This window comes from Anneissia japonica, unplaced genomic scaffold, assembly GCF_011630105.1.
Source record: "Anneissia japonica isolate Jap-2015-1 unplaced genomic scaffold, ASM1163010v1 scaffold287990_len610157_cov183, whole genome shotgun sequence".
In the NCBI taxonomy this organism is placed as follows: domain Eukaryota; kingdom Metazoa; phylum Echinodermata; class Crinoidea; order Comatulida; family Comatulidae; genus Anneissia; species Anneissia japonica.
The window spans coordinates 305731-321184 of NW_022743371.1; the positions used below are offsets into that span (position 1 = coordinate 305731).

General features: G+C 32.8%; 1 protein-coding gene across 1 annotated transcript in view; it reads left to right on the forward strand.

The window, feature by feature from the left end:
- Positions 1-15454, forward strand: part of LOC117119446 (nucleosome-remodeling factor subunit BPTF-like) — a 74829-nt gene that overhangs the window by 25152 nt on the left and 34223 nt on the right. Inside the window, exons 13-15 of the mRNA XM_033264273.1 lie at positions 3527-3700; positions 9419-9611; positions 10984-11068. Of these exons, the coding sequence (XP_033120164.1) occupies positions 3527-3700; positions 9419-9611; positions 10984-11068 (452 nt within the window). The remainder of the gene's footprint in view (positions 1-3526; positions 3701-9418; positions 9612-10983; positions 11069-15454) is intronic.

Sequence of the window (15454 nt, forward strand, 5' to 3'; positions counted from 1 at the left end):
GTTGCAATCTCGGTCCCCTACTTAAGAGTGTGCGACCAAAGGATTCATCTTGGGTTAATATCTGCTGAAAAAAAGCCATGAAAACATTAACAATGTTATACAGCAGTATTGAAGCCTGCCAATGCCAGTCTTCACTTATTTCAGGTAATAATAATCATATAGCGCGCAATACAATAAAATTACCACTGTGCACTTTAAGAGAGATAATCGCAGGTAAAGTGCCATGCCAAGGACACAAGTGAAATGCTCCGCTAGTATTTAAAACCTCTATCCTCAAGGTTAAAAAAATGACAACCACTTGTCTTAGCACCTATCAGTGTAAATTGGCCTAGACACTGAATGACATGCATGAAGGGGACGGAGGTTGTGCAATATATTCCCTTGATGCTATCTAATGAGCAAGGGCAGGGCCTGTGTTATGTGAACTTTACCTAATAATATACCAGTCTGTGAATATCCAAGTGTTGCAGTATCTGTTGGTGATATTAAAAACACCAGTAATTTGAATTATTGATGATGTTTAGCAGAATGTGCTTGGTAACAATAAATTTGAGTAAATATCTTGAAATTTCAAGAGCAAATAAAAAATGTCCGAAAATTAGTGAAATTCCGAGTGAAAAATGGACTATTTCCCTAATATTCATCTCCATTTTTGTACATTCATAATTAGGCAAAATTTTATTAGGAGCTACACGAATTTCACTATGCTTGCTCAGTTTAGGTCTTTATGAGCTAGGGAAAAATGAGAATGTCGCCCTCTAGTGATGGCAGCTATCAGCATAATTTGTGTGATCCAATTCAGTAGAAAATATTGCACTTGAGGGGAATGTATATGGTTGATGTTCATTCAATGATGAAATGCTTTCCTGTAATGTTCTGCCTAATATATGATGTATCTTTAGTGTCAGTTTTTATGTGTAGTCTCCATGGAGCTTGAAAACTTTATATTGTAATAATATGTCTGTCTGGAAGAAAAAAGATATGTAATGCATCATTTGAAGTTATATAATTCAAATAGTTAAATATTCTATTGTATTTATTGAATTTATGAAGTGTTTTAAATGTAAGGCGGTTCCCCACGAAATAACCAGTGTTTATTTAATGTTGAGAAAATTAATAGGAATTGAAAGCTTATTCTTGTAGGGGGAATAGTAAATACTGTACATATTGATAAATGCGTGATTATAATGGCAGTCATAGGGTTATGAGGATGATTGTTGATGATGATGATACGATAACGACGTACGATGGTGATGTGGATTGTGAATGGTGGTGGTGGTGTTGGTGGCAAATGCGATGTGGATGGTGAATGATGATAATGGTTATAGTGGCAGCAACGATGTGGATTGTGATTGGTGATAGCGGCAGCGACGGCGATCTGGATGGTAGATGAAGGTAACGGTGGCATTGTCACCATATTGATGGCAACGGTGATCTAGATGATGATATTGACAGTGAACTGGATGGCGGATAAAGATAATGTTGGCGTTGGCAGCAACCGTGATGTGATTGGTGATAATGGCAGTGACGATGATCTGGATAGTCAAATGATAATACTGGTGGCAGTGGTTAGCAGTGATCTGGATTGGGATATTGATGGTGACGGCAAACTGGATGCTTGATGATGGCAATGGTGGTGATGTATAGTTTATTATAATGATGATATTTACATTGGAGGTGGTATGACGATTGTGTAAATGGTGGAGATGTTGATTTTTTTATGATGAGAATGGTTATGATAATGATAGTATCAATGATTTGGTGTTACAAAAACGAGAAAAAAAAAAAAAACCATTATAACTGAAATTAATACAAGACGATTCGATTTGATATAAAAAAATAAGTATTTAAAAAATTAGAAAAACAAAACTAAAATAAATTAAACTAAACTAAACTAGAGAATGGCAATTTCCTTACTAAAATACAAATGCTGTATTTCTTAATTCTTCATAATATTAACTTATTTAAAAAAGACTAATTTCAATACATACATCATGATATTACGGTAACATTATGTATATAGCCTAATTTCTTTAAATCACTAACAATAAGTTGTTTAATTTAAAATTATGATTTGGTGTATTTGGTGTAATTTTTTCTCAATGCTGGTACAGAAAGTACTGTAAAGGTTTTTGATTCTACTGTATCAAACTCCGCTCTATAGTATAGCTTAAAACTTTTTTTTTCTTGATAAGAATAGATAATGAATGAATAGGTTATTGTAAATGTAGCAAATTAACTTAATGTAATAATAGGCATGTTGATAGGGGTAGTAATATTAGTGATGATAACTATAATTATATAATAATGGCAATGCTGATGTAAATGTAATTAATGATAATTGATATAGATTTTAGATGTAATGATGAACATAATGTAAAGTGTTATTAATGCTTAAGTTTTGCGTAATTGATAAATGATCCTTACAAAGTACAGATTTATCAGTTTAGACTATAGAACAATTATAGTTAAAATAGGTTTATGTCTAAATTAATTAATTCTCTAATACAATTTCATCGTTATATTTAGTAGCATATTGATTGATTCATGACTTAGTATATACTCATGAGAAATAATTTCTATTATATAATACACCTAGATCTTTTCCATTTGATTGATTTGACATATCATGTGGCATAGAGTATTTGCACCATTCAATGGCAAAATAATCCCCCCCTTTTTTTTTTGCTCAAAATATAATTCAAGATTGAAATGAAGAGCTTGCAGTCAAATTTAAATTTAAGGGATCAGGTTACCTACATATGTCATGCCAGTGTTGCAGTGCATCGTAATCTTCAGTAACACTACCTACCATAGATACCCTGTGTAGTTGATATAATAATAAATGAGCTCTTATGTAGCGCCAGTATCCATCTTGCGATGCCCATGGTGCTTCAAATCCGCCTACTAAACAGGAAAGAGATGCGATTTTAAGTTCCTTTTGAAAGTATCTCGAGTGGTGCAGAATCTTAAGATATATCTCATGAAAATTTATTGAAACAGTTTTCACAAAGCAGTTTTATTTAAATAGATACTGTATGAAATTTTAGCTGCAAGCAAAGCAGATTATACTGTTCACATGTTTTACTGTCTGTGGTAAAATTTTAGAAAACTACAGTATTCAATTAAAAATATTGAAAGCATATAATATCAATTTTCACGTGATGAGGCAGATAAAATCAATTTGGTTATTACTGATTTACGATTTTACAAAAAGTCTTTAATTTGATTACTATGAAATTTGATGTTTTATAGAAACCGTACACATTCTGAAAATTGGTGAGAAAAATATTTAATACTTTTCAATTTAAAGCTAATCAAGTGCACATAATATTGAACAAATAGCAGTAATGGCAGGTTTCCTTCAAATCACTACACTGTTGATACGGTGTTTCAGTGCAATCGTTGTACTGTGCAGCAAACCCGACGCAAGCGAAAAGACTCCCTGTTTTTGCCATTCGCACAGTAAACAGGCATACATAATGGAATTCGTAATCTTAAATAAAGTAATATTTTATATTTGTAGGTTTTACATTGGTTGTGATGTTTGTCTAAACTGGTTCCATGGAGAGTGTATCAACATATCGCCAGACGAGGCTCAGAACATTAAGGACTTTATTTGCAACGACTGCCAATTGCAAAAACAAGAACAGGACGATGAGTTGTACTGTCTATGTCGCACCCCGTACGACGACTCACAGTAAGCATGTTTTATTTTGTTAATTATAGAATAATATTGTAAACTTTTAGAGTGTTAAGCGTCGGGTACTCGCACTACACCCGACGGTTGTCAGCCAATGCGATTCAAATTAGAGCTTTCGATTTGCGTGACGACTCAGCATTAGAACAGAATCACTCATGCATGACCATCCTACCGGGCGTCCTACGTTATCTCCATACGTAGATTTGGCCAAATTGTGTCCGATAATCCACAGGACGAGGAGAACTTAACTTTCTCGCATGCGCAAATGGCTTTTTGTCACGTCATTACGTTCTATGTCCTACCGTCATTGTGCAATGAAAAGCTTCATTCTTTAGTAACTACAGTAGGCTAGGAATTATCATCACACTCAAAAAATCCTATAGAGAACAGCCTAGCTATAAAATAATTATCATGAAAGCTATACAGGGCGTACGTACGACGCCCCTCGCTATAAAGTATGGGTGAAGAGGGCGTTGTCGCGACGCCATACGACTGGAAAGGGTTAAGATGTTAAAATTCATGTATTTTCAAAATGTATTATTATATATGCTTTATTTGTTTAAGCTTGTCTGTTGGGCTGTCCATACTATCAAATTTAATTTGACAAAAACATGTGACATGCCAAAATATGGTCATGATGACATCACATCATGACCATATATAGGCACATCATGACTATATATGGGCATACAACAGTTTTTTGGACAGGGCTTAATGAAGAAAATATATGGCTGAGGAAAATCAATGAAGTCTAGACAGAAAGAGACATTTTAATGTCATAAACCTAATAATAGTATATATTCTATATGTTAAGCTAATAAATTTGAACACTAAAATTCAGATCATGGTCTTATATATAATTAAAAAAGTTATTAGATTTTTTTCTGAGAACATAATCCTTGTTAATTTATAAACTCAGGAACACTGTTTGAGCATTGTTTGACCAGACAAGTTTATAGGACTTTTTTAAAGCCTGTCCAGACTATCAAATTTTATTTGACAAAGAACTGTTGTATTCCCATGTATTTTCCTGATGTCTCTGTTAATTTTATAGTCAGAGCTTAAGAAATATGTAAACATCAAAGACTAGGTTTTTTTTTTCATCTGGGTCTCGTTGAAAGTTGAAAGTTGATTGGAATTGGAAGTTGAAAGTTGATCATCATTGGTTATCGGTTAGCAACTACCTTTTTATAACAACCAATCATATGTGAGCATTACCATGGTTGTCAGGGGTGAGATTATTCGAAATGTTCTAGCCATATTTTTACTTAAACTGTTTTTCCCACCAAGTTTCTGGTTATTTTCCACCCTAAATTAGCAATGTTAAAATGATCCATGCCATCCCTGTCCATGGATCATTTTACACAGTAATGTAATTTGTTGTTTTTATAGCATTTTTTTGTAGTATAATAATAACAATAATAATAATAATAGTAGTAGTAGTAGTAGTAATAGTAATAATAATATTGATAATAGTGGATATTTGTATACCACCAAACCTGGGGCTCAATGGGTGGACATATATATCTTTCAGTAACTTCCTGTATCCCTAAGGGTCTCTCCGTGTCTTAACTACCCGCAAAAGCAGTACCAGCTACTTTCGTCTGTCCACCATATGGGGCTGTATGTACCAGCACACCGGGGGTTGGGAGGTTAGGGTGGAGGTGATATACTGTGTTCTTCAAAGTGCCCACAAGCTGATTGTGTTCATTGGGCCTACGGTTTATACAGTAGTCCCTCTCCGAGAATAGTTATTCCCAGGCACGCGTAGTGTCATACGTCCATTGGCCAAGTATCGATCTCCATCCTGTGAGTGCTTGACGATGTGATGTCATCTGCTAGTTGTCGTTGTCAGCCTGAGTTGATCGTTGTTAAAACAGGTTTACCAAAATGCTCTGCAGAGTGTTCCCGCATGAATAATAATAAACATTAACTTATTGCAAGCTCGATTTAATCTTTGAAATTTGATTTATAAACTTTAAATTGGTTTATAAACACTTTTTAAATTGTGTTATTAATATTATTATTCAAGTGTTGGCTTTATCATAATAGGGATAAACAGCAATAAAAAAGTTTGTTTGAAATTTCTTTGAATTTTAAATTCTTTTAATTTGTTTACTAATTAATTTAAATTATGCCCTTTCGGAATAAACTGTAAAATTTTAACATCACTATTTGATTGTGTTTTGAATGGTATGTGAAATTGCTTGGTTTGATCAACGACTTGTGTGTGCTTAGATGGAACAGATGGCAGACATTTGATTAGAAATGACCTAAAAATTCAACAAAATTGAAGCGATTGATTAATTTTAAGCTATTGTCCTACTTTTGATACAAAATCATAAATCAAATAAGCAAAGACAATGAATAATGCAAATAATATAGGTATATGATATTAAAACCTCGCAGTACATTACTCAACAAAAGACTCGAATACTAAAAAAAATCATGTAACTTTACCATATGACCAGTATCTGAATTTATGATACATTTTAATATGAATTTTCATTGAATTATTAAAGTGAATGGCTAGCGGCGATGCATTTACCACCATTCAAGTAAAAACCAGCCATCAAGGCGTATTTACACAGTGCAAAATACACACGCAATATATTGGCATAAAAAAGTGAAACCTGTACAAATGCACCCTGATCATGATATGACAGAGCAATGTACCGCTCTGAATCATACAAATATTTTTATTTTATTTAATATGTTTCTGTTACCATGCGACTTGAAATATTCTAAACAGTTGGCAACATCATCCTTTGCTTAGAATGTAGACTGCAAACCCCCCCCCCCCCAAATTTGCGTTTTTTAATTACTGCTCTCATGTGCGGTGGGTAAGGATTTCACTGTGCGACAGAATGTTTTTGTCGCTGTTGTACGTCAATGTTGTATACTGATTTAAATGGCATTTTGGTCTGTCAGACTCGAGGCATGTCTAATCAGATCTGTGTTCAATTGAGAATTTTCAAGTCTGCTAGAATCTGGGCATTTAAATAATTATCCATAAAGAATTGAAATGTTTTAATTAAAATATCTGATGCTTTGTGCTTTCTTACTCATTATTAACTCTGATAATTTAAACTCTTTGGTGAGACCTCTTTTATGATATCTGGCTGATAGCCAGAAGAAACGTCCTGGAAAGGAAAACAAATACTGGTTTATAATAAAGAATAACTATCACATTACTCTTTTACACTTTGGCAAGTCGAATGGCCGAGCGGTTAAGGCAAAGGGCCCATAACCTACAGCCGTAATATCGGTGCTGGTTTGAACGGCACGCTCGCCTATGGCTCTGGAGGTGGAGCAAATCTTCTCGGATAAGGAATATAAACCGTAGGCCCAGTGTATGCAATGGCTCATGTGCACTATAAAGAACCCAGTACATCTTTCGAGACGAGTAGAGGGTTACCCCAGTGTAATGGTTCATCTCAAGCCCCTGCCCTCATCCAGATGCTGAACAGACGTTGATGAGTATCTGCATAGATTTAGATTACCTTGTTTAGCGAACCCTCCAACTACCAATAATGGTAAAAATATAAATAAAAATCAAATTTTGCTTTTGGTCGGTTAGCGAACCCTCCATCATGAAAAACGGAAATTTCAGATTTTAATTTATTTTTAATTACACTCCCTCCTCTTCCCTGAAATCTCCAAAAATAAATAAATTTCTTCCTAAGTTATATAAATTTAAAGCATTTTTCAATCTCATAATACTGTACACTGTTTACATTCATCAGTATAACATTTTATTTTTTTTTTTTCCCCTTTCTCTGACAATCTTTCAATAAAATAATTCACTAAACAGTAATCTAAACTCTCCTATGATCACCCTGTTTCCTAAATAAGTGATTCAGATAACCATCATTATGTGAACTAACATGTGTGTTTTGTAAATATTATTTCTTAATTAATTCACAAGTAATAATTTGCAAATTCATTTTGCTTATATATTTATGTCGAAATCTTAATAACAAAGGACATTTTTTATGTTTATTAAATCATAAAATGTCACATTAAAAATTTAACCTATACAAGGTATTATTTCTATTTATTTCAGTTTTTATTGATTGCTAAGTGCTTCTATAAAATTGACATTAAATTATCTATTCACAGAAGATTAAATTAAGCTTAATATTGATATTTGAGCCATCACTTTATAATTACCTATACCTACTGTATTATGGTATGAAAAACTATCAGATTAGTCTTTGAATTGACAAATAAGATGATAAAGGAGATAGTTTATTGATAATTTAAATTATGTCTGATCAAACAAAGTATGTTAAATTGTAAAAGTAAAGGTAGAATAACCCGTAGTGATTGTGCTGAACTGCATATGGGCGTGGTCTGTGACTACCTAGCAGCCGTAAAGAGGCGCTTATAGTATGTCTACAAAGACTGGGCTGAAATGAACCATAACATCGGGGTAACCCCCTACTCATTCAAAATATACAATGGGTTCTTTAAAGTGCACACAAGCCAGATATACTGGATCTCCATTTTAGGTTCTTATCCGAGATGATATGGTTCTACCAACCGAAACCTGGGCAAGGAGTGGCTGGAACCAGCCCCTGCCTTACCACTCGGCCACTCGACTCACACAAAGTGAGACAGATAAAAAACAAAAGTAATCAATGCGTAAAGTAAAGAAGGCAAACATCTCCAAAAATACAGTTAGAGAATAAAATGCAAAAATGTACAATGTACTTACACAACTGAAACAACTCCACTCTCTCCCCCCAGGCCTCAATCCCCCAGGCCTTATTCCCCCAGGTCTCATCCCCTCTTTCCCTCCCCCCCTTGGCCTCATTAGGAAGCTTGGTATCTAGCATCGTCCATCCCATAATTGCCGAGTTAAATGAAATAAAAAATATAATTTTTGAGTTGTGGTATGTTTTTAATGTTTTTTTACTTTTTAGAATAATAATAATTACAATGATTGTTGGCATACTGCGTACCTACACGATTTGCGATTTTCTTGATAAATAATTATAAAGTTGCCTTTTGTCTCTTTTTTTTTATTATTTTATTTTATTTTTATTTTTTGGTGCTGTCTTTTCTCCAGTTTGATGTTGTTATGCATCTTCTTTTTTTTTCTTTTTTCAAACCTTGTGATCGCATATAATATATTTTTTATCTGTTTATTTACATGTTTTTAAAATTATTATTATTGTGAAGTTTTTTATGAGACACAATAAAATAAATAAAGAAAAAAATGTAAGGCACTATAAAAATATTATTTTTTAGGCTGGAAAAGTAATGAGGGAGGAAGGATTTTTTTATTATTATTATTATTTTGCTAAAGCCAAATATCACCTTCAGGTTGTTTGGCTGGTGCATTAATATTCAAAGTAAAACATGATTGAGATAATACAAACAGTATCTAATTTTTAATAAAAAAAGAAATTAAAAAAAAAATTTATTTTTATTTTTCAGTACCATTGAAGACATGCACGCAAGGGTGATAAACTAATATATTTTTTTTTTATTGGGCTTAAAATGGGTCACTTAACATTAATGATATATCTCCTCGGAGCCAGCGGCCAAACCATGCTTAGTTTAAGGAGTAGGATTAGTTAAGTATCATTATATTTGTATTCTTATTTATGTTAAGGGCATAGAGGTCTCTATGATATGCGCTCTATACGTCGACCATTATTATTATTATTATTATTATTATTATTATTATTGTTTCAATCATGACAGGTTCTACATTGGGTGTGATCTTTGCAATGATTGGTTTCATGGTCAGTGTGTTGGAATTGGACAGGAAGAAGCTGAAGCTATTGACAGCTATGTATGTAAGAAATGCCAGTCTAAGCAGTCCCAGAAGGCACTGGATAAAAATCTGACGCACCGCGATATGGATCATCTACGAAAAATTGTTCGCCAAATGCAGGTGAATGCTCGCTCTCAACTTTTAAATTTCATATTTATTTATATATATTTATTTACTTTTTTATATATATTTATTATATTTATTTAAATTTATATTTTTATGTCCATTTTGTGTTAATGTTAACATTTGAAATTCTATATTTTTCTTTAACATGTGTGTATCCTGAAATCCTATACATTCCTTGTATGTAGTATCCAGGCATCCATCCTGGAATATACATCTTGAAGTCTTCATTCCGGGTGTTCCTTCTGTGTGTTATATTCTTTTAGTATGTTTCTAGGTGTACCATCTTGGAATTTTCATCCGATTCCCAGTATAAACATTTTGGGTGTCCTGTCCCAGTAATTTAAGAGTTTTCCTTTCCAGGGATACATTCCTTATATGAACATATTGATCTGAATTATGGATCTTCTGGTGTGGATGATTTCTTGAGTTCATGGGGTAAAATTGTTTAGTTCTTTGCATGTGTACCTTCTTGGTGTGGACATATTGGTGCAACTTTCAGAATGTCCTATCCTTATTCTGTACGAATCATATCAAGTTTGTGATTTCCTGTTGCAACTGTCTTGACATTAATTCTAGATTCCCCTTCCTGGTTTCTGGTTTCACTACAAGGTGTTAACGTCTTAGTTTATGAAAATAAAAAAGGTTATGTAAGTTATTTCACATAATTCTGTATAAAATTAAACAACTTGCAGTGTCGTCCTTAATAAAATAGTTAAAATTGTTTCATTAAAACTTAGCGAGTTTAAAAAATGACTACCGTAAATGCTGGAATAAGCACTTCAGTGCGGCGCTTATAAAAAAAATATTGGTGTGGCGCTTTCCATGCTCGTTCCCATGTTACCTATTTCACATATTACCATAGTTCGGTAGGCCTATCGTAGGTCCTACAGCATCGTAAATAAATATTTATAAAGAAATGCTTGTGTTATTTTAACACTGTATACATTGTATTTAAAACACTGTTTCTCAAAGTGTTTCATTACACACAGGGTAATATATATGCTCGATTAAGCGCTGCATCACTTAACGAAAACGTCATGGTTGGTGGGGCTCTTATTTAAGAGCGGCTTATTAGAGAGTGATGCTTATTTGAGCATTTACGGTACGTTTGTAGCATCGTAGGACAGTTGTCCATTTCTCAAGGGCTAGGCAACAGCAGGCCTACAAAAATATTTTTGCACCTGTAAGTCAAATTCAAATGCTAGACTAACCCCTGTATTGGCCCATGAATACTGCTCCATGTCAGTATGCTAATTTTCTGGTTTTCTTGGAAGGATCATACAGTAAACATGACTTAGTACTGATAGCAGTATGTGCTTTATAATTGTTTATTTAATCTATGGTAATTTTGTATGTTTATTCACAGAGTCATAAAATGGCATGGCCTTTCTTAGAACCAGTGAGTAGAGATGAAGTTCCTGATTATTATGAAATCATTAAGGAGCCTATGGGTAAGTCCCTAAAAGTTCACCAATCATTGAAACTTTATTTTTACTTTCATATATAAGTTAAGTTTCAGATTTTTACTTTCTCTAGTAGAGGAAAAACTTAGTCTGTCTTCAAATGTACAGTAGAACAACGGGATGTGTTGATGTGCCTTTAAAACACTCTTAACCTTCTATTCCTCCTTCCCCCCCCCCTCCCATCTTGCCTCTTCTCAACCAGTTGTAATAGGTGTATGTTACATGTTTTTAAATTTTTTTAAATAATTTTTATCTTCCAATGCAGTGCATATAACATGCACATTTTGTACTTTCATGAATTAAAAGAAAACAAATGGTGTAAGTCGACATAGATAGTTGATTAAAAAACAGAAAACGAAGAGAAATTAAAGATTTATAATATTATTAAGTACACCCCATTCACCCTTCATTACAGTCACATCCCCTCTCACCGTAACACCACCCCGCCATCCTCTCAACATCACCCCAACTTAGAAATAACAATTATTAGTGAGAAGTGTGGCATTTTATCAGGCTTTATAAAGCATCAAACAAGAATCTAGAACAGTACAGTATTCATTTCACCTGATAAAATACTAATACATTAATTAAACACCTTAGGTGTGCCAAACACAGGGAACACTACCGTTTTCAGAGTCATTCACCTAATGTGCATGTGATTATCCTGAGCTAAGTAAACGAATAACACATGTTTTCTTTATAACCATGTATTATGGGCCAAGCATGTGCGTTCATGTGAAGCATTAGTCAAGATTTTAATACTTTGTTTAGCGAACTTACTTTATTTTAAATTGTCAGAGGAGGGCAGGAAAAAAATAAAAGGTTTGTCTTTTTATTTAGCAAAATGATTTCCAGAACCATCTAGGCAGAGGGAAAAATAAAAATAAAATGTTATTGATGAATGTAAACAGTGTAGTAATGAGATTTATAAATGCTTTGAATTTATATAATAAAGAAAAACTATATATCTTATATTTGGAGGTATTTTGGAGGGCATAATTAAAAATAAATTTATAAGAAATGTTTCTGCAATTTTTGTTATGGTTACACTAACTGGCTTAAAATAGAATTTTATTTTTATTCAAAAATCGTCATTATTGCTGATCGGAGGGTTTTGCTAAATAAAAAAAAAGTGTCGCCTTTGCGAAGTATCTCAGTACTACCATATCGTATGTTTATAAGGGAAGCATAGTAATTACCTTTCTTTACAGCATTCTGTTTGTAAGGTAACTGAATGTTTTGTTTTTTTTTCAATTGGAAAATAATGAGAGGATCTTTCTCAAACTTTGTCCAAGCAAAGATGGTATAATTAAATCAAACCATGACATCATTCTACATATTTTGAATATTAATAAACAGATAATTAAATTTTTATGTTACTACAATTTGCATTTGAACTAGCTACAGCTAGGTTAAACACAAAATTACTGTCAAATGCATGCAAGGTAGACAAACTAAAAGTACACCGACCTCTGGAGGGTTGGATTCTTTAGCGTAATAAGACCTCTCAACGTCAATCTCGCTGTTACCTTTGCAGCCATAGTTTGAGTCTCACAGACATTGAGTTGTCACGTTTACTTTTTCATCTTCATAATTTTCTTTAGTGTGATTTTAATTTTGTTTTTCATGTCTTTACTTTACTCTTCAAATGATTTTTAATTTTATTTTTGTAATTTCATCATCACTTTGGCAATGTGGAAAAGCCCTATGTTCTATTTAGCAAACTGACATAATGAGTCTAGTTGAATTTGATTTCATAGAGTGAAAGAAGAAATCTATTGAAATTAGGCATCTTTTGAGTTTTCTCTCCGATAATTTGCTTCTTCAATGTCGTCTGATATATTTTAATATCAATTCCCTTATTTTTCATTTAGGTGAAATGTGCTTTTTCAATAGTCCTGAATAGACAACATAATAAAAATTGCAATCCTTGATATGCTTTATTGACTACGGTTTTTAATAATGTGAAAAAGAAAATTATACATTGTTATTTTTTGTTTGGACTGAAAAAAATCATTGATTCTTGTTATTATGTTTAGATTGGAAAAAAAATTACTGATCCAATCAATCAATCATTGAATTTGTAAGACGCAATTGCAATAATCATTATTTTCGGCGCCACAGATGTCATTGAGTTAAAGGTTTTTTTTGATTTATGAATTATGATAGCAATAAAGATAGCATTCTGAGGGGGGAAACGTAATAATAATCATGAATTTGCAAAGCATAATTAGTTTATGTTTGGCCGTTTATATACAACACTTATTATTATCTGACAAAAGAGGACATTATCATCAAGAAATAATAACAAAAAAAAGCCATTAAAAGAAACAAGAAGAGAAGTAGAAAATAAAAATAGAAGTGTAATATTTTGAGTATCTGATAACGTTGCAGGGATACTGTGGCAAGTCAAGTGGTCGAGTGGTAAGGCAGGGGCTCCACTAACTACAGCCTTAAAATCGGTGATGGTTCCAGCCACTCCACACCCCTTTTTACGGACGCAAGTTAGTCCCAGACCATACCAATGCCCAATTTAGCTTAGTGACACTGCAACTTATATTTTATTCTCCTACCTCTTCATAATTGGCAAATCTTACTTTCGCACACTAGAGAGGGTGGAGAGGAGGGCTCTCCAAATGAATGCTGTTAATATTTTGGAATTGTCACTGTACTCCATTTTTCAACTATTGAATTCAAAATTTTTAAAAGTTTTTAAAATTTTAACCATGCTAGTACAATAAAATAATATTGATACTCACACGCTATCATAACCACCATCATGATAAGTAAGTGCTATCTCATATGGAAGTCCATACTCTCTTGATTTGAAGCCCACAGGCTTCTTTTGGAGATTACTTTTGCAAATTAAAGAGGGAGAGATTGGGCTTCTTCTCAGGATTAAGCCCATTGGGCTTCTATTGAAGGTTTTACGGTATTGGCATTTGTACTGCCTGGTATTGTATAGTATCTACTTGTGCTGCTAAGTGGATGGGGGCAAGATGGATAAGGGGCAACCTTTCTGAAGTACACATATGAACCGTGTGAAATCGAAACCAACACTCCTTCATGTTAAGAAATTCTATATTGCAAACACAGCACTGTTTAACCCACAATAAAAATAATGTATTATATACTTATTTATTTAATTATTTTCGAACAAACAGCAAAAAATCACATGTATAAATACAGAAATACAGGCAGGACAATCAAAAGTACATTCAATAAACAAAACACCCTTTAGATGATGCTAAAATTGGTATGGAGAAATCAACATCTCTGTCAGAGATGATATAAAAATGTTAATTACCATAGTTTTTGATATAAAAAAAAAATATAGTCCCAACAGGATTATCATTTTAATTGTGTTTGCAATATATACATTGGGAATGTTGAGCCTGTTGGCCTTGAAGCTCAGTTGCGTATATTAAAATAACATGGTTAATTGGTGGTTTTTGGTTTTGAATCCTGATTTATTGTTTTTCTTTCTCAAAAACTATCATCTTAATGATCGTCTGATGTTGCAATAATATCCTGCCATAATTGAATCAAAATTATTCCATGTTATTAGTTGATTTTTGCAATTAAATTATTATTTGTTATTTTTATTGTATAATATTATCCTTTATTTATATATTGCTTAAATTTTCATTGCTACTCTCATTCCCATTTCCTCCCTGTGTACTCCATGTTTTCTTTCGAATTAAAATTTTGTTTCATCCAACGAGGAACTCTATAAATAGATTAGGAAAAAATATATGATGCAAGAAGTAAAAAAAACAGCTTAGCTTACGTGTGAAATAAATTCCGACACAGGATTTAATATTTTCACCTAAAAACCATATGTATCCAGGTTAGACTTTTGGACATGGCAGACAGAGTGTGATGTTTAAAAAATGTCCTTTTAATGGGGAAGTTGAACGCATGAAGAGTGTTAAATAACATAATAGGAATTTGCCTGACAGCACATAAATGTTGCATATTATATCCCTGCGGATTCTAAGGAAGCAATCTTTCGCTTTCGTCGCACCTTTTTTTGCAATAAATGGCTGGAAATAATTGCAATTTTCTCTAAGTAGGGAACAAATTTATGTGCTGTGACTTCATTCCTCTCTAATTTTTGTCCTAAAACCACAAAAATGTAAAAAAAAAATATTATATTTTTCTCTACATTTTCTCATTTAGATCGTTGTTGGCACACTGTCAATTTAACTTGCATTATAAATACTTTTCTAACAAGTAGAAATTAGAACTGGAATGTTACATTCATTTGCATTTTGTATATTGAAAGCTGAAATGTTTTGCCTATTGTAATTATTTTAGAGGCAGAATTTGTATTTTAAAACAATTATAATAATTAATATCTGTACAGTGCTA